The sequence below is a fragment of the Harpia harpyja genome, chromosome 3 (assembly GCF_026419915.1).
Source record: "Harpia harpyja isolate bHarHar1 chromosome 3, bHarHar1 primary haplotype, whole genome shotgun sequence".
In the NCBI taxonomy this organism is placed as follows: domain Eukaryota; kingdom Metazoa; phylum Chordata; class Aves; order Accipitriformes; family Accipitridae; genus Harpia; species Harpia harpyja.
In genome coordinates, this window is record NC_068942.1 from 79,638,346 (window position 1) to 79,665,213 (window position 26,868).

The 26,868-nt window shown below is 47.7% G+C and overlaps 1 protein-coding gene across 4 annotated transcripts in view; it reads left to right on the forward strand.

Annotated features, from left to right (window-relative positions):
• The window catches only part of FERMT2 (FERM domain containing kindlin 2), a 49,892-nt gene that overhangs the window by 3,999 nt on the left and 19,025 nt on the right, over positions 1-26,868 (forward strand). For all 4 annotated transcript variants that reach the window (XM_052783606.1, XM_052783608.1, XM_052783609.1 and 1 more), the window contains exons 2-3: positions 13,482-13,715; positions 26,050-26,184. In XM_052783606.1, the coding sequence (XP_052639566.1) occupies positions 13,482-13,715; positions 26,050-26,184 (369 nt within the window). The remainder of the gene's footprint in view (positions 1-13,481; positions 13,716-26,049; positions 26,185-26,868) is intronic.

Consider the following 26,868-nt stretch of genomic DNA (forward strand, 5'->3'; position numbering starts at 1 on the left):
CAGGGATTGGAAGAAACCCAAGCAGCAGATAGGGATTCTGGTTATTCAAGTGAATTGCAATGACCTGTTCGCTACCCTGTTATTTATCACCGCACTGGATTAAGCCACTTTGTTAATCGAGCCGTGCCGTGTGCTTGGCAGAGTCATCTCTGAAAAATAGGCAAAAAACTGCTGAGGTTTTAAGAGCAGTAGTATTTAGATGGTCCATGCGGGTTGGGGTCTGTACTGGAAACTCCTGGTGCTCACCCAGGGTTTTTTAGGAATTTTGCCACCATTGACTTACAAACAAAAAAATGAGGCTTAAAATCACTGGGAGCAGAGGAAGGAAGGAAGTGAACGCAAGTTATTGTTGTTGTCAACTTAAGGCTGTTTTAAACACATGCAAGAAAAAAACCCATGCTTTTTTGAAATGCACTTGGGAGGAGCTTTGTGGGATATATGTTAAACACAGGATTGTGTTTGGGGGATGCTCTGTACGGTAGTGGGAGTAAAAGAAGAGCTGACAAACAGGGAAGGGGGACAAGTGGTGGCTGGCAGAGGAATGGCTTAAGACAGATGACCTAAATGTGCAGCGAGCAGATTCAGAAAGTCCATGGATAGAAGTTTTGCAATGGAAATGCAGATTTCTCTCTAGGTGTCTTTGACAGGCAGTATGTGTGGGGCAGCTGGCTCCAGCTGCAGGGGCTCGCTGAGAGCACCGGGGGAGGACTGAGCACCTTTAGGGCTTTGTACCTGAAGAAAAGAGATAAGTGAATGAAAAAAAAAAAAAAAAACAAAAAACAGCTGGGTTTGGAATTACAGCAGTCCTTCTAGACCAAAAGTCATTAACGCTTGCTGCATCGCCCAGCCAAGGCAGGAGGATGGCTCGAGGTGCTGCCCCGCGGCGTGGTGGCATCCCCGTTTTCTTGAGCCAGGATGGATGCGCAGGCTGCGCCGGGGATAAACGTCAAAGCAAGCCCCCTGCCCTCCCTAGAGAGTGGCTGATAACGGCAGGCAGTGATGACATCTTCTAAGGCCTTGGGTTTTCTTGTGAATCACTTCTTCGATAAGGGTTTGGGCAACTGGTTTAAACTCCATTGTTCCCCTTGGCAGCTCCTCCACTATCTCTTCTTTATCACTTGGGAGGAGGTGGGATGTCACCTGAGGACTGGCGCAGGAGGTGTCACATGCAAAGTGTTTTGTTTTAGGTGACGTAGCACATCGTAGCACATCAAGCTCTTTCTTTTGCTGGTTTTAGCCTGCAAATGTGTCTGGGATTCACCCCAGGGGCTCTGTTCACCATCAGATGGACTCTGCCCATGTTTCCTTGCCAATGACTTCAGCTGTACTCTTTGCAAGATCTATTGAAAGTATTAGTGTTCTCCCTGTAAAGTCTCTTTTTCTTAATGGACCCCTTAAAGGGTTATGAATAAAACACCAAGAAAGTGCAGCGTCATTGATTTCCCCAGGTTTGCGTTTGAGGTTTTGCAGTGCTTATAAATGCTCCGAGCTGTCGTGAGACTTGCTGGGGAAATACTTTGCCTTGAAACTGGAATGAACTCTGAAACAGCTTAAGGCTGTGTAAGAGAAATGCAGAGTCCTTGCCCCAGCCCATTTCTGTTGCAAACACAAGGCAGGATGAGTCTGCAGTGCTGTCTTGCAGGTGACTTGCTCCTTTTGCTTTGGACTTCTCCAAGGAGACTTGGGTAGGGGCTCACTAGGTGACCAGGTGTGCTTTGCTGTTAGAGGAGGCAAGAGGAATGGTTGGAGGCTAAAGAGAAATAAAGGAAGGGTTTTTATTGTAGCCACGCTTTCCAAAAATACTTATCTGAGCATCAGTGCTTGGTACCTGGAGTAAAGTCGGGGCATTTCCATGCCACCAGGATGACAGCCGAGCATCTTCATTTGCAAGATCTGCAGATACTCGTCTGGCCGTCAGTCGTCGGTCGAGACGAGAAGGATGTTTTGCTTCAAAATCAGCTCTCGGTCACTCTTCAGTATTGCTTTTCAAGTGCGTGGCGTTCACGAGAGGACTCTGAGTGCCATTTAATACGCCGGGAGGCTTGCGAGAAGCTGTTTGTATTCCCTTTGAGGCAGGGTGGTGAGTGGTTGTCTCAAATAACGTGATAAATGGTGGCGGTGTTTGCTGCCGAGGGCGGCTCGGGCTGCTGCGGTTTGGGCAGGCAGGAGTCCTCCGACGTTCCGCACTGACCCCGCTCCAGATTTCCCTGGGAAACCTCATCCCAGGCTTTTAAACAGCAAAACTTGCCCAGCCAGCGGGAGGTGGGATGGTGAGCACAGAGGCTGGGGGAGGATCTGGCATGCTGCTGAGCACAGAAGTCCTTCTGCTCCAGAAACAGGCAGGGTTTTGGGGCATTTTGAGGCAAAAGTGGTACCCTGGAGGCTGCCGGCTGCTGCCCAGCAGAGATGCTCCGGGCACAGATGCTCCCGCTTCAGCAGCATCTTCAAGGAGGCCAACGGAGCCGCTAATGCACCCCGCATTTACGTATTGCCACTTGATTAATATCTTTGCTAGTGACCTGTGCTGAATCCTTGTCCTCTGAATAACACATTTTTAATGACATTTAAGTGAGAATATGCAAGTGCCTATTAACACAGACACTCTCCGGCCATGCACATCGATCCGTGTGGGGCTGGCTCTTTACTTTACATCCAGCTTTTGACTCCAGGAAGCTTCTACGCAGGCTCACGCCAAATTGCAGGATCATGGCTCAAATAATGTTCTCTTTGTTAGCCTAAGTGGAATATTCATCTGAACTGCCAATGACCAGAGGAATTTGGGGTGGGGGGTAGGTAAAAACCATGCGCAGGCAGCTCCAAGCTGCGGTCAGGGCAATTAATATGTCTACCCAGAGTGGCGATGACTCTTTGGAAGCGCCCCCCCCCCCCAAAAAATTTGAATTTTTAAATTTTATTTTTATTTAGGTTGTTTTTTTTTTTTTTTTTCCACTACGAGCCATCTGCTTTGGCTTGAAAGAGCCCGGCCGATGACACAGATCCTGGTCGGAGGGGGAAGAGAGCGGGGCAGGAGGCGGCGGCGGCGTTCCCGCGAATACCAGAGCCTGGGTTTGTTGTACCACAGACAGGAAATTGTTGAGTTTGCTGCTCCCACCCAGCCCAAATCAGTAGTTTCCTCTTCCAGCTCCGTCAGGTTTCGATATGACGTAAGGCGCACGGGGAAGCCGGCGTGGGGAGCTGCACTCGCATGACTCTTGCAGACCAGGTGGGATCTTGGAGACTTCCAATTTTGAGTAAAACGTGACTCAATTTGGACAACAGGTTGAGAACAGCGTTGGGAGGGGGTGCGCGTAAGCAAACAGGCACACCAGCAGTTGCATAAACCTTCCCCTTTATAATTTCGGGTGGTTTTTAGCTTGCAAAGCAACTAGACAGCAACCAAAAATTCATCTTGCCTATTACTAGATTTTAAATCTCTTACCAGCTGATTATACATGTTTGGTGGCTGTTTTCTGTTTTTTTCCCCTCCTCCCTGCAGGCATATGTACTTTTGGAAGGGTTAATTGCCGAAACTCCAAATTCAATTAGAAAGTCTGCATTTTATGAAATTGCCTGGAAGGAGCTATATCGCTGTCTTGCTGAGCTTCCCTTCCTTGCTGATAATACACAGAGCTTTGCTTGACACGATGTCCTGTTTGAGAGCTGTCTGCAGCAGAAATTGTCCTTGCTGCCACCCCCCATGTCTTGCTCTACAGCTTTTGTGCCTGAGCTTGGTTGCGTGATGGGTGAGGTGGATCCAAGCTCAAGGTTAAAGGTCTTAAAGCCCTTTAAAGGTGTGTTGCATGCATCAATGAGCTTGGGCTAACTGATGCAGAAATAAATAAGAAAAATGGTGGCGTTCCATCCCCTCCCCATGGCATCTCCCCGTGGCTCTGCAAAGGAGCTAGAGCAGAGACCAGCTTCTCGCCAAATCTTTCTTTGCCCCAGGAGGTCATCCCAAAAAGTGTGCAAGGGAAGGCTGGTGGCACGTGGAGGACTTTTGGCTGCTGTCACTGCCAGGGAGGGACGAGGCTCCCTTCCTTTATCCTCTGCCCGAAGGGATGCACTTGAGGTGAAACCTGGAAGGTTTGGTGTCTTTCTCCGGCAGACCAGGATCCCACCCGGTCTGCAAGAGAGGGACCAACACCAGCTCACAGGTTTGGTGTGGGATGAGGCTGCCCGAGGCATGGCGACAGTTACAAACCTCGCTTTCCAGGGGTTTAAGCTTTTAATCAGAGAATAACCATCGTTAAGGCACGCTTGGGGAATTGCCTGGTGAGACTGAAGCTTCAGGTGAGAGGTTGGGAATTCAGGGTTGCGTGTTCGGTCCTCCTTTATCCGCCGTACGCATCCATCCCGCCGAACGTCCTCTGGCTCCGTGATCAGGTATGATGTCTTTTTGGCAGGGACCAGCTCTTTTTTGCCTTGCTTGTTCATTGGGGATGAGTCAGGATTGCAAGCTGCTGGAACCGTCACCCTGGGGCACTGTAGCTTTTTGGTGAGGGAAGGGAGGTGTGATACAGGGCTGGAGGGTGAGGGAGCGCCGGGGCTGGTAGTCAAGGCAGTTGAGCGCTCCCTGGAGAAGTGGTTTTCCTTCCTTCCTTCCTTCCTCTGCTGCTGTGTTTCTGTCCAATGCTTCCTATTTTGTGCTGGATGAATCATGGAAACCGCAGTCCTTAATTGAGTTTTCTGCCGTTTCTTGTGATTCCATAGGAGGCAGGGAGCAGCCGGTGAAAGCCTCCTCTGGAGGGGTGCTTGATGACTGGGGGGAAACACTCAGCAAAATCAGGTTGTAAAGAACCTGTTTTAAATAAAATAAAATAAAAAATAAAAAAATCCACCCTTGCTTTCCCTTCATTCCCTCCCATAGAAAAATGAGCAAGCCAAATTGCTCCGGGGTGCTGATGCAAGGATTTAAAGCAAGTCTGCACTGCATTTGCAAAAAAGACCTTCCTGAGCTGATCGGTGCTTATTAGCATGGGGGTGTTGGGGAGCCAAGGTGGCCCTGGCTTTTGGCCCCTCCAGAGAGTTTCCTGACGTTTTGGCTGGGTTCAGCGTGGCTGCAAAACTGCTTTCCCTGCTCAGGGGTTTAAACAGGGTTGGGTATGGCTGTACTTCACAGGGGAGCAGCTCAGAGAAACCCATAGACCTCCAGATGCAATAGATGCTGAGAAATAAAACTGATTTTATTTTATATATATATGTATAATAAACTTATGCATAAAACCATAACAAATGTACGTAGGTACCTCTAGGGCAAACACCATATGCTTGGTTCACAGCTTGTGGTACAGATTGCCTGTGCCTCTTGCATTTGTGGGATAGCATCAGAGGTGTAAAGCAAATTTAAAGGGGGTTTTGCTGTTCTTTCTGCAGGTGAGTGGCATCTGTTCAGGGCAAAGGTGCTTGTCAGTGTGGCCGGCACTGAGATAAATCATTTCAGCCCTAGGAGGAGGAGGAGGAGTATTTGTGTTTCAGTACTAGCAGTGTAAGTACTAGATACTGCTGTGGCATCTTAATGAATTAAATTTCCAAGTGCTAGTTGAGTAATCCTATTAACACTGAAAAGAGCTTCCTTCCTAGAGTTTACTTTAGAAGAAAAGTAACTTTCAGGCTTGTCGGGATTTGCTCTTCCCCCTGAAGCCTGCGTGCGGACCTGGCTCCGGCAGAGATGCTAGAAAGCTCAGCATCCCATGGATCGAGCGGATCGAGCGTGGAGGAGCAAAGCCCTGCGCTGCCAGGAGCAGCGTTTCGGGGGGCATTTGGGTTCGGTGTATCAGCCTCGTGCTTTTGCAAAGATGCTCATTGATGGTGTGGGCTTGTAGAATGTCCCTGCTCCGCACGTGGATTATAAAACAAAACTAGTGATTTAGAAACCAAGCGGTAAAATTTCACAGGGGCCGTGCCTCATTGCTGGGCTGTGTAGGCGGTGGGTTCTTCAGGGGAGGGTGGTGGTTTTGAGCAAAAAAAAAAGATTGACCGCTGCATTTTTTTGTCACCTCTTCGGTCCTTCAGTTCCCATCCCTGCCCCGTGGAGACGTGGGCTTGCCCTTGTAAACCTCACTTACAAACCCCATAAAAGGACACTTCTTTTTCCAGCAGTGCAGCAGCACGTTCCCTCATTAGCAGAAGACACTCCATAATTTTTCTGAGCAAGGACACATTGCACATCTGCATTCAGCGTTGTGTCCTGATGTGCTCAGTGTCCTCCACGGGTTTTGGTTTTTTTTTTTTTTTTCTCCTCCTTTTTTTCATTGCTCTTGAATAGCTCTCTGCGACTACACAGCATGCTTTGACGTCAGGATTTCGCAGCGGTGAACCATGCGTGTCCCCTGGCACGCCGGGACAAGAGGGAGGTCTCCTGCGCTCGGTCGCGCTCACGGGAATCACAGCGTTGGGAACAAGGCTGCTTTTGTCCACCTTTTTTTTTTTTTTTTTTTAACAAGTCAAACTATTTTTCCATGCAAGAAATGTTCTTCTTAGATTTAAATTCCAGCACAGGTCCACCCTGTTTTGGACACCTCTGTGGGTGTGTGTAGATGTTCTTCTGAACATTTGTTCGCCTGAAAACAAAGTAGTGGTGATAGTTGCCCTTGGTGGTAAATAGGGGAGAACTGGGAAATAGGGGAGAATTCGAGGTACCACTTTGCATTCACCAGTGGGTAAAAGCCCTTCCACAGGTGGTTGCTGCAGAGTGGCTGCTGTACACTGTATTTTTCATAGCATGTGTCAGATACATATGGGGCATGCGATTAAAACCCCCTATTAAGTCTCATTAGTACCAAGAGCATCAGATTGCCATGGCTACAGCTTTATTACAGCAGTCTGATAATAATTTTACAGGATGTTTATCTCCGTGTTTCAAAGTATAATTTTTCAGGTGTCGTGACCAGAGGCTGGAAGGACTTTTGTTCCATTTTGAACTTTGCTCTGCAATAAAATCCCCATTGGGGGGTGGAGGGGAGTCTACTCCAGTGCGCACTATACCCCAAAAGACTTAAATCTGCACTAAAATATAGATTCTGCCCCAAGACAGTGACCGCGTCGCACAGCAAAACACATCGGCATTTCTGTTAGACTCAAAATAAATGAAAACAGCTCTGTTTTTAATTTTTTTTTCCATAATTGTCCTAGAAGGAGTGGCTTTGGCATGCTTAAAGGAATCTGGGTTTAAAGAGGTTGGTGCAAGCAGCGAGGAGGCTATGTCCCATCCCTCCCCGTAGGGAGCAATGTGTTCAGCTATATAGATTTATGTCTATGTGTGTATATACATATATTCACCCATAAAATATAAATATATAAACACACACATAGCTGTGTGTTTATATATTTTTATATATACACATATAAATATATATATATAAAAAAAAATCTGGCTTTTTTTTTTTTTTTTTGCCTTAATTTGACCGCAACAATGTTAGCCCAAAATGAGCTGGTCAGCTCGCTGGTATTGTAGGGTCACAGAGCAGCCTGGGCACATCTATCTCATGAAATCCCAATCCCTGCACTGATTGGGAGGATCTTTCAAAAGCAAGCGATGATCTTGCAGCCGTCCCCAGCAAACCGCGTGGGTCTGGATCCGATCTGCTGAGATGCAGAAGCTGATCCCTGTACCAGCGTCTGCAGGTGGGGGAAGGAAAGGCAGCAGTGTTTAATGGTTGTATCAGTAGTTTCTGAAAAGTAAATAATATTAATGACCACGAGAGCAGGTGCTGGCTGGAGCGGGACCTTCAGCAGCGTTCTTGGCTGTAAAACGCTTCTTTATTCTTGCCCTTCCCCAGCGCCTCTATCCTGCTCCATGCACCGGATTAGATGTTTTTTGGTACTTCTGAATGTTTTGGGAACATTTGCAAAATTCTCTGATTTTTTTAGTGATGTGAAGATACGCCTTCAGACCTCATTGACACATACAGCTTGATAGTACGTGGAAAAGGAAAACCTACCAAAGCAACCACACGAGGTTATGTGCAAGGATTTTTGGTGGTGTTTTTCCATTTTTCCTCCCCTCTTTTTTACTTGTAGTCTTAAATGGCCCTCCTTTTCAAGTTTTTAAATACTTCTGCCTTGCTTTCCATGCACGGTGGCCATGCGGCGCATCCCGAGGGGACAGGAGGGCGGAGGAGAGGGTGCATCCCTTCTCAGCAAGCTGGCCCAGGACACACGAGGCACTCCCCAGCTATTTATTGCTGGAGGTCTCTTCTCCTTTGAAGGAGTTTTTCTTCTCCGCTGGCTTCCCAAGAGGGGTGTGGAACCAGCCAACACCCAGCCTCTGGCTTTGAGAGCCCCTGGCCGCTCCTTGGGGCTTGCGAGCCCTGGATTAATGTGTTATCAGCAGGTATTTGAGTTTAAAGGTATTTTAATCTCCCAACTGCCTCTCAAGCTGCCTGCAGTCAGGGTTTTAAACACGCTGTCCCCATCTATTTTTTTCAGTAAAGTGTGTATTGCGTATTACTTAAAAAAAAAAAGAAATGCAACACACTTTTTTTTCCTTCCATCCTTATAAAAACCCTTGAACGATTTCAGCCCATCTGCCCCAAACTCATTGAAAAGCTGGAAAGTTGGGGGGTTTTTTCTCAGTAGATTATCAAGTACAAAAATCACTTTTTGCAAGAGGAAATGCTTGGCCTGTGAGTTGGTTTCAGTCCTTGCACTGTATCTTTTATGTATAGCATTTATATATATATATGTGTGTGTGCGTATAAACATGTTTGTATATATGAAACATATATGTCTATATATATTTTATATATGCATATATTTTATATATGTGTGTATATATGATCTAAGTGTGTATATATGTGCATTTATATGCATAATATATTTTTTTATATATATATGGAGCAATTTGAGGTGTTGTGTGGGTAATGGAAAGGCGTTTTGCTTCCTCAACTTCCCGAGCCTGACTAGATCGGAGCAAGAATAATCATCGTTAAAGGCACCCCTGGTGCACACTCACCACTGGGGAAGAGCCAGGACCGGGGAGGGCTGCTGTGCTAATTCTGCTCCTATGGAAAAACAACCAGTGGGATGGATGGGCTTTGGTTCTGCTGTGTTTTGTACCAGAGGAGGATGGTCCTTCCATATTGCTCCCCCGGGAGGGCTGAAGACTTGAATCTGTTGTTCTAAAAGCCGTGACTTATAATTAAGAAATGAACTGAAACCTCTGCTTTGGCTGCATCCGCTGCCCCTCCTAAGGTGAAGAGTATCGCAGGGAAACCAGCTTCAGCTGCAAATCTTTGTTTCCAAAAATCAAACAAAAAAACGACGATGCAAACCAGACGGGCTTGCAGAAGTTCCCTGTGTACCTACTCAGGCTTATGCAGGAGCTTTTTAATAACCTGCCTCCAATGTTAAGGTGATGGAGGAGTTTGTAGGCTCTTTGCTGTCTGATGGATTTAATCAGGGATGTGTGTGTGAAAGGGGATCTGGTGCTACCCCACAGGAGCCTTTCCCAGAGGTGGAGACCACCACTGCTGGAGTTGCCTGCTCTCCAAATATCCGTCTAGTAGGGTTTAACCGTGTGCTGGAGTTGGGGGGGTGGAAAAAAGAGGTTTATTTGGTCGTATCAGGGCTCCATTGTCCTGAGCGGTGCACGGAAGGAGAGCCCATCTGCAATAGGGGATATCCCGAAATAACAAGGCAAATACAGTGTTTATGTAACGCCGGAGACTTGTATACTATTGCTAGTAAGTCATAAGCTCGCACAGAGAGCCTGCCAAGTAATGCTTCTGAAGAAAGGAGGTTCAACAGCTGCTGCAGAAGCAAGGCAGAAAAGGGACTTTTAAAATCCACGGATCGGCAGAGGGAAAGCACTTGGAGCAGCCGGCTCCTGGGATAAACGGGCCGTCAGGCAGAACGGATGGGGCTGCCTCGATCTGCTTTGCACTTCACCAAAATTCAGCTTTGTTGCTTAAATGGTAATTGTGTATGTGTGTATCTGTGCCGTAGCAAGCCCAGAACTAAAATACGCTTCGTATGCATCTCAATTAAGACTTCCTTTCTGCTGCTTGAATTCTAGATGTGAATTTAGTGGTAGCTGTGGGAATAAAAATCTGCAATTGTAATTACGCTGGACAAGCTGGTGTGAGGTGACAGCGGTCAGGCACCGGCGTGAATTGAAAGCTAAGGATGTTTAAGGTTTAAAACACTTTATTGAGCAGCCCTTCACCTCGTCTCGTAATGTTCTGTCCTCGCAGAGGTCTCTGCAGCCGTCTGGGTGATGTAAGACGCCTCTTGCATTTGCAGGACCGTCTGAACAGCTTTTCAAGGTGAACAGAAAGCTTGCTCCGTGGGTTTTGCTGTACAAAATGTCCTCAGCATCACCCGTGCCGCCTCTCTGCCTCTTGGCACGGGTTTGGGAGGCAAATGCAAAACCAGGATCTTCCTCAAAAAAACCCCACAGCCGGGTTGCCCCAGCCCTGCCGGGCTGGTCTCCCAGCCGCTGAGGTTTCGGTTCAGGCTGTGCGGGGAGGTGGAGGGAGCGGGGATTATTTTTGATGCCGGGAAGGAAGCGCCGTGCTTCCCTTTCCCGTGGGTGCTGCTGCTGGGTTTGGGCTCCCGGAGCTCCCTGTCCCCAACCCGTGCTCCAGCTGATGCTGACAGCTCCAGTCTCCACATCTCCGCAGCTTTCACCTGGCGGGTTCCTTGCCTGGAAGGGGAGCATCGGTGGCAAGGATTTGCTCTGACCCTAGCAGATGTGTGCAGCTCATTTCCAGGGATCCCTCTGTGCTCTCCTTTGCCCGAGATGACTATGGTGGGAGGATGCTTTTTTATTGCACTGAGGACACCAAAGTCCTGGTGGCTCTGGCGTTCTCTCCTCCCGCCGTGCCATAAGCAGGAATCAGCCTGATTTAGACTAATATGGGTGGATTTTCCCATCCCACTGAACAAGCCTGTTTCTTTTCCCGTTTGCTTTGAGATGCTGATGAACACTTGCCGGCTCTGACCATTTCTGCTTCTTTGTGTGACAGCATTGCCATAAGGCTGGTACCCTTCGTGGCTGGAAATGGCAGCTGAGGGATGTGCAAGGAGCATTTAACAGCTCGGAGGAGCTTCTGGATCTGCAAACGGCTCCGCTAAGATTTGCAGCGTGGTTTTGGACCTGCAGTAACCTTTTGAATTTGAGGTCTGGGATCTCTAAAATGAGTTTGCAGGGCTTGGAGACCTACCAGGGCTCTGATAAATATGAAACGGCCGGTCCTGCGACCGACAGTAGGAAACAGAAAAAGACTGAGCCGAAATAATAAGCCTTGTCGTAAAGCTGTAACCCCGACAAATCAGTAACTCGTGAGTTGGGACCCTGGTGAAGATTTATAAACCTTTGATCAGATTTAACCAGGTGGTTGGCATTCCCCGGTGTGCAAGGATTGCTCCAAGCCCTGGGTCGCACCCGCTGCCTTGCAAAGCACCGAAGGTTTCTTGTCAACGTGTTAGTGTTAAACTCAACATCGCAAGTCAGCTGCTAAACATTTGCCAAGCTCTTTTATATATAACTACCCCGTGGGGCAGCCACAAACCTTTACCTTTTTGGCCATAGCCAACATCTCACTGTTAATTCGAAGTGTTAATTACTCTCAGGCCGCAAGACGATGCTGTGCATATTCGTGCCATGGCCTGAAAGGTTAATCTGCAGCGTAAACCCAAATCCCCTTCTGTTAGTGATTCAAAATGCCTTTTTTTTTTTACCTCCCCCCCCCAGACTTGCAGTGCCAATTTGTTCAGCTTTCAGTAGGGCAGAAGTTGGACTTCATTACCAGAGTCCGTTGTAATGATTTCTCAGATTTTTTTGAGAGTAGCCAAGGCTTGTGCAAGTTTGCATGCTTTTCTATATTTGGTTTTGTTTAATTTGATTGTACAAAGCTGTTGAAAAGTCTAGCTGAACATTTCCACTTTCTGGCTGCATGATTATGCCGTTAGACCAGGAGTTCAAAGGAAAAAAAGCTTCTGCTGGTTTTTCTCAGTAACCCTGAGATCGAGATCCCATTTTCAGATAGGGACAGAAAAAAGTTTGTTTGTCAAGCTGTTCTCATTTTCATTAAATTCAGATGCGGCTCGTAGGGATAGTCTTCCTGATGTCTGTCCTGGAGTGTGTTCCTCGGTACCTTCAGGCTGTTTGCTGGTGTGTCTGCTGGGTTTGCCCCCGGCTTTCTGGTTGGTGCCCTGTGATGCATGAGCATCGCTGCCGAAGGATGGAGAAAAGACCTGTTGCGATAAATGTCAGCTGGCAGTTTTAATTTGGTTTAAACTGATGTTTCATGTTGGGAATCCAGGATCACAGGAGGATCTGGAGCTGAAAACTGAATGATTATATTAGTGGTGCTTTAACCTGGAAAGTGCTTTGCTTTCAAGCTTCTTTTTTCTTACGAAAATTAAAATAATCCTCATACAAAGTCCATAAGCTCAAAATTTATTGGTAACTCTATCATTTGCAATATTGAGTGCAGAAGTGTCCCTGTAACTTGTCCTGCAGTCTCTTGAGGTTCTCGCGTGCTTGCCCAGATGACATCCTGCGGAAACATTTGGTTTTTCCTTTGAAATGAGAGCTTTGGCTGTCGCCGTCGATGCTGACACACCCCCCGGTCAGTATTTTTGGAGATGGAGGGTTCAGGCTAAGCAGAGCTTTGCAAAATGCAGCTGCAGTGCTTGGATCATACCCCCCTCCTCTCCTTCCCTTTCTCCTGCATGGTGGGGGGACATTGCACCCTTGAGGCTGGCTGGTGGTTGTCGGACTGGAAGATGCTCTGCAGGAATGGCAGGGAGACCAGGGCAGGTGTTAGCGAAAAATATTCCAGGTGTTAGGGAACATACAGCACAGTGGCTGTCTTTTGGAGTTATCACCTTGCTTTGGTTCCCCAAATGCTGCCCAACCTGGACGTGACTTTCAAAGACCCCATGGTTGCATCCCTGCTGGAAGGAGACGTGGCTGTTGGGTTTCGCGCTGGTGTTCCTTTGGGAAGTAACTTTTAGTTTCATTTGGGAATTTTCCAGTTTTGTTTGTCGAAAGACCTTGAGAAGACACGGTATTTCTATTTAATTCTTCTTGCAAAGCTCCTTCTAGTTCTGCTTCCCGTGTGTGCCGAGGTGGCTTTACTCACCTTCGGGTAGTGCAGATGTCCTACGTGGTGGGGATGGGGAAACCCGAGAATTGATAGTTAACCTAAAAAGCTGTGCAAAATCCCTCCCGGGGAAGGTGTCGGGTCGTTTATGACCCCCTTGGCTTCACGCTTGGCATTGCTGTCGGGCTGAGTGATCCACGGACACATTGTGTCTCATCCTTGTTCTTCTTGGGTTCTTTCCTACTTTTATCTCTGCGGTGGCTTCTAGATGCTATTGAGTACAAGCAATTATTTGTATCTGAAAAGGGCTGTCAGCAGTTTTGGATCAATAGTCACTTCTCAGTGAAACGCATTTAAACTTCTGCTCTTGTCTTTTGAAGGCTAATTCTGGTCCCGGTTTTAACTGGTAAAATGTTTTCTTTGTTCCAGATGTCAAGAAGGACTGGTCGGATCATGCGCTGTGGTGGGAAAAGAAGAAAACTTGGCTCCTTAAAACGCACTGGACGTTGGACAAATACGGGATACAGGCTGATGCCAAGCTCCAGTTCACACCTCAGCACAAGCTGCTTCGCCTTCAGCTGCCCAACATGAAGTACGTCAAGGTGAAAGTCAACTTCTCGGACAGGGTCTTCAAGGCGGTTTCTGACATCTGCAAAACGTTCAGTAAGTAGTGAGTGCCGAAAGCTGCCGGTGGGGAGGTTGTTGTTTGGTTTGGCTCCCGCCTCTCCTTTGGTGCGTGTGCTCGTCTCATAAATTTACTAAATCACTGGTATTTTCTGGCTTCAAACACCCAACAGTCACTGGGGCATCAAACAGCCTGGATGTCCGCTCTTTTTCCCTTGCAAGTCTAACATTTTTTTGTGCAAATACTTAAATAACGGGACCGAAACGTAAGAAGAAATGTATTTTCTGTGCTGAATTCTGTTTCGTAGCAAAGCTGTTCTCAGTTTTGTCTTAGGCGAGGCGGTAGCAGCCCTGCTTTATGTTAAAGCTGCTGGTGTTGGGTCGTAATTTTTTTTTGCAAATTTATGTGCTAGATGAAAAACAAACCCTGAAATAGGAAACCTGCCAGCTCCGTGGGTTCTCTTCCAGTGGAAAATCATATTAGAGATTAAGTGATGATGCTTCACTGTAAAACTGTCTGGTGGAGGAAGGAACTGAGTCTCCCTCTCTCCTCCCCAACTCCTCTTGGCGATCCTTTCTCTTGTTGAGAAGAAGCCCTAGAAGAAAGGATGGATCATTTCCTACTAGGTACACAGGGCTTGTCCCGGGCTGCTGCTTTTGTGCATCACTTTTTACCCATCTTCACAAATTTCTTACCCCAGAAGCCAGTGCTTCTCTCTCCCCCCACAAAAAAACCCAGGACACGGTAACTTCGCTCCGAGGAACTCAAATAAGCACTCGGCATGGCTCCGTACCGGTGTCCTTCCCGCTTGCTCCCCTCTGAAAGGAGCCTGCAACCCGACCTCGGCCATAGTAAATCTATTTCTGCTCTCAAAAAGCAGCTAGGGTTTCTCTTGGCTGACCCAGTTATTTCGTGAGGCAGAAAGAGCTCAGCCATACATGCGGTGTTACGGCGTGGCCTCCGGCGCATCTGTGGTTAGGTCGGTATATATAGCTGATTACGACTTTTTTGCTATTTCTTTCCTGTTTGGTTTTTTTTTTAAACACTATTATTGGGCAATATCTCCTTAAAATAGAAAAGGCTTAGCCAGTATTATTTCCCAGTCGATTTTGCTTCCCCCCTGCCTCCCATTGCCATTTTTAATGCTAGACAGAGAGGTCAAAAGCATCATCTTGGTTGCTGATGAATCTTTCTAGCAGTGAGTCACATCAGGAAATTCTGATACAGTTAATCACGTAACGAGATCTCTCACTGATGCTGCCGAGCAGTCAAAACCTTACATGGGCCTGAAGCAGCTATTTATTCAACTCCAGGACTCTCAGTGTATTTATGAACAAACCAGCAGAATAATGCTAATATTTAAAGATGTGGAAGGGGTAAAAGCGGCTCAGATAGCTGCAGCCCAGCTGTGTAGGAGCTCTCTGCATCAGGCAGGGGGGACACATCTGTTGAGGGTGGTTCTGACTTTCCTTCCATGGCATCCAACGTACTGAAATAGATGTTCCTGATTTTGGTGAAAGCAGGATTTTTGCTGGAAACTTCACTCTCCTTTTAGTGACTCTTACCAGGCTGAGCGGTTTGAGAACGGATGGAAACTACGTGGCCGAATACAGCGATTAAATCTTGTTCAGCCCTTGTCTTTGTGTTTACTGGGGGCCAGATGTTCAGCAGAGCTACGGGGAAGACGGCCCCATCGGCTCAGCATCGGCTTGAGGGAAGAGACGATCGGGATGCAGGGAGGGGGCAGTGCTGGAGCTGGAGGGGCTGGAATACTCTTGCCTGGACCGCAGAGGTATTTGGGCACCTATATAATATACAGGTGTATATACTATTTTCATATAGTATATACTATTTTATTTTATATATAATATAATATCTAATATATCTTAACGTATATATTTAATATATATAATATATGTGTATATTATATATATTTTATATATATGAAATATGTGTCCAAATACCACTATTTTTTCTTTTATATATATATATATATATATATATATATATATAAAATATAGGTGTCCAAATGCCTCTGTGGTCCAAGGAAGAGCTTCCCAGTGGGAAGACGTATATATATGGTTTGGTGTCTGCCCCAAGGAGGTCTTGCTTCATAGATATATATGATGCAAAAGCTCCCTGGGGCAAACACCAAAGCCCTCCATGCAAATCCCGGTCACCGCCTGTCCTTTTCTTCCTCTGCATGTGACCTTGGTGCTGTGCCGTGGGTCACAGACGTCCTCAAGCGCGGGGTCCTGGAGCCGAGCGATGACGATGGAGGCAGGAGCTAATCTCGGCCGGGAGGTCACGCGCTTGCCGGGTGAGAGGGGCTGCTGCTTTCTACCACGCAAAATCATCCCAGGGGTGTCATGCTGAGTTTGCACAGGGCGTTTCATTCCTGGAAGGCGTGGGGGATATCTGTCCGCACCTCGGTGCCCGCCAAAAATTCGTGCGGTTGTAGGGTGATGGGGTGATCCTGGCTTGGGGAGCTTGCATTTTCCTTTTTCTCCAATACAGCCCTCTCTTGGGGTCTTGCAGACCGTGCTATAACACTTTCCCAACCTGCCTGTTTCCCTCTGGATTTTTTCCCCCCCGGTTAGTGTCTATGCTGCCCCATTTTTCTCCATTACCTTTTCCTGCCCTCCGCAGCATCTCTGCACAGGTTAGCTGCAGAGAGCACTCGTACCCCATATTAATCATGCTAATTGTCTCCCCAAGGAAAACTGAGTAGATAATTCAAAGCAGAAGGGGAAAGAAATAGTCCCTGCTCTAACAGCATAGCTCTTGTCTCTGCAAATCCCTTGATTTTTAAAGTTAGGGTCCAGTGTGGCTTGGACCAATGTCCAGCTGACAGAACTGTGCTTGTGAGTTGCTCATATTTTGGCTATAACTGTTTGCTGTCTTTGCCCCTGGAGCATTTAATTACACACTTCAGTAATTTTAGCATATGGCATGATTAATGAGTAATTTAAGTAATTCCTCATGTTGCCGGGACTCTAGCTGGTTGCATTTATAAAACCCTCTATACGCAAGCAAGAACACACTTGGGTGAGTTATTTAGGGTTGTGCCTTTTCTTATATTCCCTTTAAATTGTACCCAGAGGTGTCCCCATTGCAGCATGTGGTTGCTTTTTAAAGAAAAGTCTCTGTTCTTACGCAGAGTGAAGTTTTTGCAAAGGGCAGCTCTCGCTGCCGGCCGGGTCGCAGCTCCCGGGGGGCAGCCCGGAGGTGGCTGTGGGAAGATGCTGGAGCCGCTCGTACATCCCTCGCTTTCTTGGAGGTCATGCGAAGCTGGAAAAAAACACGGTCTCATTCCCAGTCACTGGATTGCAGCCCCTCAATTCCCACAGCAAGCGATCGGGAGGGTTAACGGCACGGATTGACCCTGCCTGCGGTGGGAGCAGGCAGGAGCAGGCAGGAGGAGAGGAATAGGGTGGTGGATGGGATGGGCAGCCCTCGCCCGAAGGGTGGCCTGGAAGCCTGCCCGGGAGCAGCTGCTGGCAGGCAACGCCGTCCTGAAGGGCCAGCTTTGATCTGCAATTAAAGACCAGAGAAAGAGAAAGTAAAACTTCACTTTTTTTTTTTTTTTTTTTTTTGGAGCGGCACAGGTTTTGTGCTACATGCCTGACTGGCAGCGGGATGCAGAGGTTGGGATGGGGTGATCCCTGCAGGGCTCCTGCATTCCCTCCTCCTCTTATTGTCCCACTGGGGAGATATTTCTGCCCAGCAGACAGCCCATCAAATACACAAATGCGATTTGGTGTGGCTGCAATTAATGTTTTATTGGCGTGGGTGGGAATATCCTCGTTGGAAAGTGGGATCTGGGGAGACAGGAGATGTGGCCGCATTGCAAAGCTCCCGCTAACCCATCATCCTACATAACAATGAGCAGAAAAATCCTTTTTTCCTCCACAATAGTTGCATTGCAGAGCTCCCGCTAACCCATCATCCTACGAGGGGAAAAATCCTCTTTTCTTGACAACGGCTTCGTTTGATTCCAGGACAGCGGAGCCTTGCATCTGCTCATGCCCTTAAGCTGCTTTCTTGTAGCATCCCCCTTCTCCTGCTGTTGCCTGAATTTTTTTTCCATGTGTCCTGGGAGCAGTGAGGGACTCCAGGCAGGATCTGCTGCTGCTGTGTGGGCACGTGGGAGAGGAAAAGCAAACAGCGAGCTGCAAGCGTGAAGGTTTTTTCCCATGCCTCGGCGTTTCCTGCCCTGGCGATGCTGCTTCTCGGGGGGAAACAGCGTATGTTGCGGAGCCGCAGGGCGAGGGGAGATGCTGTGATGGCATAAAAGCTTGAATCCTTCTCCTCTTCTTCTGGCTACGAAGATTTGGGACCTATGCTGCCCTGCAGCCTGAGCAGAGGAGCACGGATCATTCCAGTTGATGCTGGTGGGAGCTGGGAGCTCTGGGAGGTGGATGTGGTGCTGGAGCTGGGAGGAGGCAGCTCTGGGAGGAAGCTCTCCAAAATTCATGACTACTCCTTCCCTTACCCACCCTGAGGCTGTGCAAGATGAAGAAATTCCCTTCAGATCTTTTTCTTTTTTTTTTCCCCCAGAGGCTAGTAGGGCATCACACCCAGCTCCTGCCTCGTAATCCTCAAAAAGCTTTGTGTGAATTAATCACCTGTTTTGGAAAACGAAGTCTGCGGAGCATCCTGTGTTGAGCAGCGGCAGTTTCCGTGCCCGCATCCCGTCTCACTTCGGTCCCCAGCTCCCTGGGGGCGAGGGACGCCGGGAAATTGGGACCCCATCTTGCATAGGGTAAGGGTGGTCCCATCCCGGGGAGTTTGTGGGGCCGGGGGAGGAGGGATGGGATGCAGAGAGTCCTGCGAAGGTGATGGGCTGCTTCTCCTCACCTCTCCCTGCCCCAAAATAACGAGGTGCCTGAGGCTGGATGACTGATGGGATGGCGATAGCCAGTCTTCCTTGCTTCAGCCTCCAGCCACCAAACACAACCCGAGACGAGGTGACGGTGGCATTTGGGAGCGGCGTGATGCAAGCCCAGCCCGAGCAAGGCGACACCGTCCAGCAGTCCAGACGCTGAATATGACCCTACCTTTTTTTTTTTCTTTATAAATCGTCTCCGCTCCAGTACAGAACGTCCTCTGACTTCTGAAGTATTTGTAGTATTTCCACGCCCTCAGTTGCCAAAAAAACTTCTATAAAAAGCCGCTGGGTTTTTTTTTTTTTTTTTTTTTGCAAAACTGAAACCCTTTGGTACTCCGAGATGCGCAGCGTTCCCAGGGTTCTGCCCGTGCCCGTTAGCACGTGGAGCCGCAGCCCCGGCACGGTTGCTCTCCAGGAGGCAAAGCTGTCTGGAGTTACTCCTCGCCACTGCAAACCTCTTTAAACCCTTTTTTCTTCCTTCACGCCCTGCTTGTAAATGAATTAGCATTTTTCCTACAATAGTAGAGCTGAAATGGAGTCCTGGTAGATGCATGTGAGCATCTTGGGGGGTATTTGGGGGACCACACCAGCATCTCGTGATACAGTCTCCGGATGCTCAGTAGCACCATGAAGATGCTTGGAGCTGACATGGAGACAGACCCGGTGAAATACCGAGGAAGGGTTTGCTGCTTTTTGCTGCCACGAGTAGAGAGGTTTGGCAGTAGCGCAGCTATTTCTAAATATGTCTAGGGGATGGGTGTGGAAGGAAATCTTACCATTTAGAGAGTCGGCCAAATTGCAACGTACTCAGCTTTTTAAATTGCGAGGCCCAAGTGTACCGCTGCCAACTTCTTCATTTCTCTATTTTCCTCTTTTATTGCTTGCCTACATTCAGCTGCAGCTGTTGTGTAGGACCCAGACGAACACCAGAAACTGGACTGTAAGGGAAATAATGAGATTTAATTGCAAAGTGACTGAAATGGAAAAAAATATTCCCCTTTCTCCCCCCTCCCCACCCCGGTCCCTGTTCTGCCTGTTGAGTAGCATCAGGTTGTATGTCACTGCGTGAGTCACTGAATTTTTTCATCCTTACTCTGCTGTTGACAGAGACCCTTTAAATAGACTTTCATCCTGAAGACATTAGGAGATGGTGGCAAACCCAATGCCACCGCCTTCCTCAAGATTACTCTGATTGCTCTTTATGGGCTGATGCAGAGGGTGTAAGTGGATTTTTTTCTCTTGTTTGTGGCGCTTAATTTGATTGAGTATAATTTGACTTCAGCTGCAGTTCAGACACTTCAGGGGCAAGGCTCAAAGTGCTATCCGTGCTCTGAGAGGCATCCGGTTAACTGGAGTCTGGGGATTTCGTCCCATTTGCGGAAAAAACCATCCAAACATTCAGCGTTTGTTGACTCTGTCTCTCCAACGGTCCTTTTTATTAGCCTTGCAATAACGCTTGGCTTCATCGCCGCTGTCTGCCTCCTCCTCCTCCTCCTGGGTCCCTCCTGGCCGACGGTGCCTGATTTTCGGCTCTGGGTACCGCTCGCGCAGACAGCAGTTGCAAGCAGCGGTCACGCCGCTGCAAACCCCACTGACCTCGGTTTTTGGGTGGTTTTCCAGATTGCTACTGTGGTGGCAAGTCAAGTAAGTCAACGGGCGCTTGGGTTTTCCATGCTGAATTTGGGAAGGCTCTGGCAAAGCCCCTGCCAGGGTCAGCCCCAGTTTGGTCTGCGCCCGTGGCATTCATTGGGCATCTCAGGAGGCTTTGCGGGATGTCCTGACATAGCTGCATGGCCTGGGGCAGCAAATAGAGAACTTGGCTTTTACCCAAATAAATATTTAAGCAACCAGGCAGCTGAAGAACCCATAATAAAATGTTCTGAATGTAGACGGGTGTACCAACCTAGTAAACTGTGCTAAGGGGCTGAGGATCTGCTCCACCATCCGATACTGCCCAGCGTCCAGTACAACCACAGACTTATCTCCAAGCTCTTCAAAAGTTATATAAGTTTTTGTTTTTGTTGGGTTTTTTTTTGCCTCTGGTCTGTTTTGCAAAACCTTATCTCCAGTGAATTTATGTTGAAGATAAGTCAGATAATTCTGTAAACTCAGGAATTCTGTAAATTCAGGAAACACAATCCATAGAATTCACTCATTCCAAAGAAAAATACTTTTTTTTTTTTTCTAGAGTCTGAAATGGGAGAGAAATGGGGTTTGAGGTCTCATTTTTCTAAGAATTGTCATGTCGATGCGCAAAGGCTGTAATTTTTATGAGTCATTGCTTCGAGACAGCGGTGATCCAGTGCAGAGATATCCCACTTCAAAACACATTTCCTTTTGGAGGGTAACTGGACCAGCATTAAAGAGAGGGTTTCCCTTAAATGCTGTCTGTGTTACAAGTAAAATTATGGAGTTTTTATGCTTCAAGAGCTAACCAGGCAAACCAGTCCTCTGGCCTTGTAAGGGAGCCAGAAATCGAGTGGAAAAATGGATGCTGAGAGCGCTTCTTTGGAGCATTAATTTTCCTTATATATCAAAACTGAACATTGAAACTAGTGTGATTTCCCATAATTTTTATTTCTGGGGAAGTTGGTACATATTCACACAGCCCTTCCAGTCAATGATGCCGTGTTGTGTATGTAGGTGGTGCAAGAAAACCACAAATCTGATTTCTTGTGGGAGTTTGAGCCCATCCCTCGGAGCACAGAAATTGTCACCGGGTGTCCCCGGACCCCTTCACATGCTGCTTGGTGTGATCTGGGGACCCCACATCTCGGATGGGGACAAAGCAGCAAAATTACCCCTTCCATGCCGAGACACGTGGATTTTGGTCCCATCTCTGACCACAACTGCTTTCCCATCGCGATACACCTTGGTGGTTAAAAATGCAGCAGCTGCAAGATTTACTGGGTGGATTCAGTGCAAAAGAGCATAAATTGTGAATTTTACACCCTGTAAAGCGGATGTTTTTCTTCAAAGCCAGTTTTCTAGGGGCAGTCGGTGTGGTGTCCTATGAGAAAAAAGACTTTCATTCCAGCTCTGCTGTTTGTCTCTGGGTGGGAGATAAATGGGCACAGCTGGGCTGGGTGACCTGGGCAGGGGTTGGATGAGAAATGAGGGATTACATGGGAAAAAAAAGCCATGGATTTGTCTTCATCAGGAGGCAGCACAGGCACAAGTAGGCTTTTGCAGGCAGATGGAAAAGAAGATGCTGTAGGGAGTAAAATGGCTTCATCCAACAGTTGGAAAAATTTCTCTTGGAGTTTGAAAGCTGCCTTCCCGGTTGCTTTTTTTTAAATGCCTCCCATGAAATGCATATATGTGTGCTCCTCTCGCCAAAGGGCATTTCCCTCACTTGATAAAATCACAGAATATGGAATGGTTTGGGTTGGAAGGGACCCAAAAGATTATCTAGTTCCAACCACCCCCTGCAATGAGCAGGGACACCTTCCACTAGACCAGGTTGCTCAGAGCCCCATCCAACCCGACCTTGAATGTTTCCAGGGATGGGACATCTACAACCTCTCTGGGCAACAAATCCCCTAAATTTGGCGAAGCCCTTCTGCTAGGACGTGGACACGGAGCTGCAGCAATGTTAGGGCTCAGCTGTGGCTGCAGCTGGTCCGGTGTGGGCTGGAGGAGATGTCAAAATACAAATAGTTCCCGCTTGGATCCAGCTGAAAAATGGTTTTGGGACAGATTTTGGGCAGTGCTTTCCCCCCCATACGGAGCACGCTGCGTATTGTCGCAGATGGTTTCTGCTGGCGGCTGCCACCAGTGGCGCCGGGGATGCTCAGTAAGAGGCTGGATAGCTGGGTTTTCATGCGCTTACACAATAAATAGAAATAAAATGCTGAAAGGATCATTTACAGTAATTTCTAGTAGACGTTGCCAGTGCCATCTGTCTCGTGCGTACAGACAAGGAGTCTCTCTTAAAGCAAACACAGCCCCGACCAACGCATCAATTGAAGAGTCAACACATTAGCCTTGTGCAGAAGGTCACTTCTCCTGGTTCACCCACGTTTCACTGACCCTTTTTCCTTCGAAGGGACCTTTGGCAGGAGCAGCCTGGCTTCAGCTGGGAAATGCGGATGAAATAGTTAACGGAGGATTTCAAGTGGGAATTTGGGGCTGAAGTCAAACCCTGGGGAGATGTTTTAGCCCGGGTGAACAATTCCAGCAAATGGGCTCCACCAGGTGCAGTGGGACTTAGTAAAAAGCCCAAACCTTTATAAAGGACTTTAGGTTTTTTGCACCACTTGGATACTTTAAAGATCTTTCTCTTGGTCTTACGACCAGAAAACAGGGGCTGGGGCTCTGGAGCGGTTCCTTTGTCCCAGTTTCCAATTAACTGGAGTCCTACCATCTGCAAGCCCTTACACCCTGGGATAGGCTCTGCTTTAGCTACAGTAACTAAACACCATGTCTGCCAAGCCCAGCTCTGTTCAAAACACGCTTTAAGACCCTTTGTACACTTACTAATCATAAGCAGCAGCAAATATTTTTTTCACCAGCGGTTTACTGAAAGATTGAAACATGCAAAGTTGCTTCTTGCTTTTCCTCTTAATTCTGGGGTGGGAAATAAAAGCAACATTGGTATCTCGCTGCTTTTCTGCCCTCTGCTTTTTAGCACGGCGGGCTTTATTTTTAATTTCCCCTGCAACCCTCAGTTGGCGTCAGTGGGTTTGCAAAGTCTCGGAGACGATGGTATGTCCAGCGGACCGCTGTCCGGGAGAAATTTGCGGCTTATCAATGGGAAACATGCGCGGCTGCAGGGGAGCAGGGATGCTCCGGCATCGCAAGGATGCCGCTGCCTTTGCCGTGCCCCGCGGCCGTGCGCCGTTTCGAAGCAGCTGCCGAAAACTTGCCCGTATCCTTTATAATCCGACGATAGCGTCATGAACGACTGAGGGACTATAAAAAGTTGCTTTGATATCAGATGGTCAAGCTTTGGGCTGTCTCCAACAGATTGCTTTCAGGAGCTGAGCTTGGCCCAGAGCCCTTCTCTTGGCCTCTCTGAATGGTTTCAGCTGAGAGGCTGTATCAGTTGCTAATGCACCATAAATAAACATCAGAGTATAAACCTTGCTAGCAAAATACCAGGGGAACTCCTCATTTTAGGCTGTGCTGCGTGTTGTCCCTTGTGCATGACCCTGGTTGTCCCAGCAGATTTTTTCTTCATGAGGTAAGCTGGCTGTGATAAATGGGAATGCGAATAGCTGTCTGGGTTCATACGCTAGGTATTTATTGCTAGAAATGGTCAAAAAGTTGTGCGGTGAAACTAACTGTTGGTTAGTGGGTGTAGGGATGGAGTTTAGCATGAGAATGTGTATGTAGTAATAATAAATCAGTGTTAAAGCTTAAATTAAACGAAGCTTATATGTATATAAATAAAAGATATAAATATTATATAAATAAATACATATAAATATATAATAAAATTAAAGCTTAAATTCAAGCTGTCCCAGATGATGGTTTGGGATGGCAGACCCACGATGTAAGAGATGGTTAAATCCAGAGGTGCCCAGCCTCTGGATGTGGGAACACCAGGGCTAGCCGGATCCATCCCTGGCGGTCACCTAAAATCAAATCCCCCAAATGTGACAGGCATGGCAGGGTTGGTGGTGGTGCACAGGCTGTTTATTAAAATAGCAGGAAAAAAAAAGGGAAAAGCACAGGTTGTTACTTAAAATAGCATTGCAGGGAGGCTGTCACGGGGGGGGGGTGTCCCCATGCACCGGCCCCGTGATGCTCACCGTGTCTGCAAACAGGGAAATGAAGCCCAGGGATGTGACCTGTCAGGGAAGCCGCGCTTTAATAAATTTTGTGGGGGAAAAAAAAAAAAAAAAGTAATTTTTGGAATGTACTGTTTGTAATGGCAGCCGTCCCCTGACAAATGTGGAAAAGCACTTCAGGTTACTGGGCTCATGGTGTGTCCCTGGACGGGGTGAGGGGGGAGCAGAGCTCACTTCCAGCCTGACGTTTCCCCACTTATTTGCAGTAAGGAAAGATGCTGGCACGGGTGAGCGTGGGTCGGGGCAGACACATCTGCCGTGGGGATGTGTCCCGCTCGGGTCATGCGCTGGGGACCAAATTCCAGGTTTAATTATAATCCAGTGCCTGGGAGTGTGCAGCAAACTCCCACTGCTGCCAGCCCCGGCGGTGAGATACGAACCCTGTAACCTCTCCTCGTTAGAATAATGACTTATTGTCTTGTTCAGCATTCCTCTTGGTGGGAAAATACAGCCTGGCTGCAATGCAGCCAGCTCCCTCTCTGTCTCCCGGTCTCCCTTGCGGCTACAGCCGCAGGCTTCGATGGGGACAGGACCGGTGGCTGCTTTCCTTAGGGCATCCCGAAGCCCAAGCTTTGCACGTCTTCGTGCAGCTGAGCGTTTTCGGGCAATACACACAAAAAACAAGAGCTAGAAACAACGCAGAGGCTTGAACGTGGACAGCCAGCTCTGAAACTCTTCCTTCCAGGCTCAAGCGTGACCCACAATCTCCTTTTTTCTAATCCAAGCCGTATTTCAGAGCTCTCCGATCTTTTTGCAGCCTTTCATCATTGCAGTAGGATGGCTTCGTGCCCAGGTGAATGATTTTCCAGGTCAGTTCCCACATATCGACTGAGGACAGTTCAGAGTAGGTGGAGGGTTTTTTTCTCCCCTCTTGGTTTTTGCAGCGCCGGCGAGGGACTCCTGGCTCCCATCCAGTCCCTCGGTGGTTTCGGTGGTACGACGGACGGCGGACTCCGCTTTCCCGGAAAGTTCCTTCCTGCTTGGAAGCAACGGCAGCAGGCATAAGCAAACCCAAAGCACTGCCTTAGTGGAAAATGGCCCCCCGTACTCCCATGGCTTAAAACACAAACACACTGCGATGCTCTTAATTTTAAGTAACATGGTTTTTAAATTATTCAGGCTGGAATGGGAGAGGCTAGAGGTTTGCTGTGAAAAGGAAACACTTTGGCCAAAATATCTTTAAAAAGTGGGTGCCTTAAATACAGGCTTTAAAATTTCCAGTCTGAAATGTAAATAAATGGCTTGACTCTTGGATTGCTCCTATGGAAATGAGAGTACCTGGCCTGTTACCTAGGTGCCTAAATAGGGGTTTACCTGTTGATTAATGTTAATATTAATATTAATATTAATTTATATTTGTATTTATATTTAAGCTAATGGGTGGGAATGTTACTAGGCTGTGTTGCAGGGTCTAGCAGTGCTTTTATTTGCATTTGACTGGATGTGCCTGGGAAATTCGGCATTTTACCCAAATGCTATGTTACCTCTCCAGCCAAGGACGGTGCTTGTTTCTGACAGGCTTGCAGGGAAAACGTTCTCAACTTGCTTTTTAACTATCGCAAAGCAGAAAAATCAGCCGAGGGAGATACTGCACATTGCTGGGTGTTGTTCCTAAAGGAAGGATACTCTTTTTTCCCCCCTTTTTTTCCATCCTGCCTTTGTAAGAGTGGTCCATTTTCTCCCCAGACATCAGGCATCCAGAAGAGCTCTCCCTTTTGAGGAAACCCAGAGATCCGTCAAAGAAAAAAAAGAAGAAGTTGGATGATCAATGTGAAGACGATGCCTTCGAGCTGGAGGGTCCGTTGATCACGCCGGGGTCCGGTGAGCCGGGGCTTGCAGGGATGGGGTCAGCAGGAGGCAAACAGATAATAAAATGGGGGCGGGGGATGACATAGCAGTATCAGCCTGACGTAATTCTTTAAGGTCTGTGCAAGAAACAGACCCCAAATAAATTCCACAAATCATCCAGGGCTGCAGCACTCGGTCACAGTTGCACAGATGCATGCCTGAAGCTGTCACGCATGTAGGGGAGCACAACAACGCCAGACTTTATAAAATAAAACAGAAACCAAGTGTGACCACTTTAACACTCAGATTGGGTTACTGAAAGGTTTTCTTACCCTATTAAGAAAGGAGTTAAATGGAAAATCGTTCCTAATGTCGAATTCCAGGTGCGTTTTAGGCAGTACCACCGTTCTACTCCTTATTTATAGCCCAGCAAAACCAATATTTTATTAATTGCATTAGTGTTCCCTTATGTTAAGGGCGTAGCTCTGGACTGTAACACTAAAAAAAAAAGCCTTTTATTACTGGGGGTTAGTTTGCCAGTCTGGCTTACAGAACCAGAGCAGCATTGGTAAGAGAATTGCCAACGGAGTAACATCGCTAACGGAGTAACATCGCCGATGGAGTAACATCTCCTGCTGCAGGCAGCAAATTGATGCAGGGAGATGTTTGCAAGCGGAGGGGTTTTTCAGCTCCGATCTGTGGCTGCTGGGGGTCTGC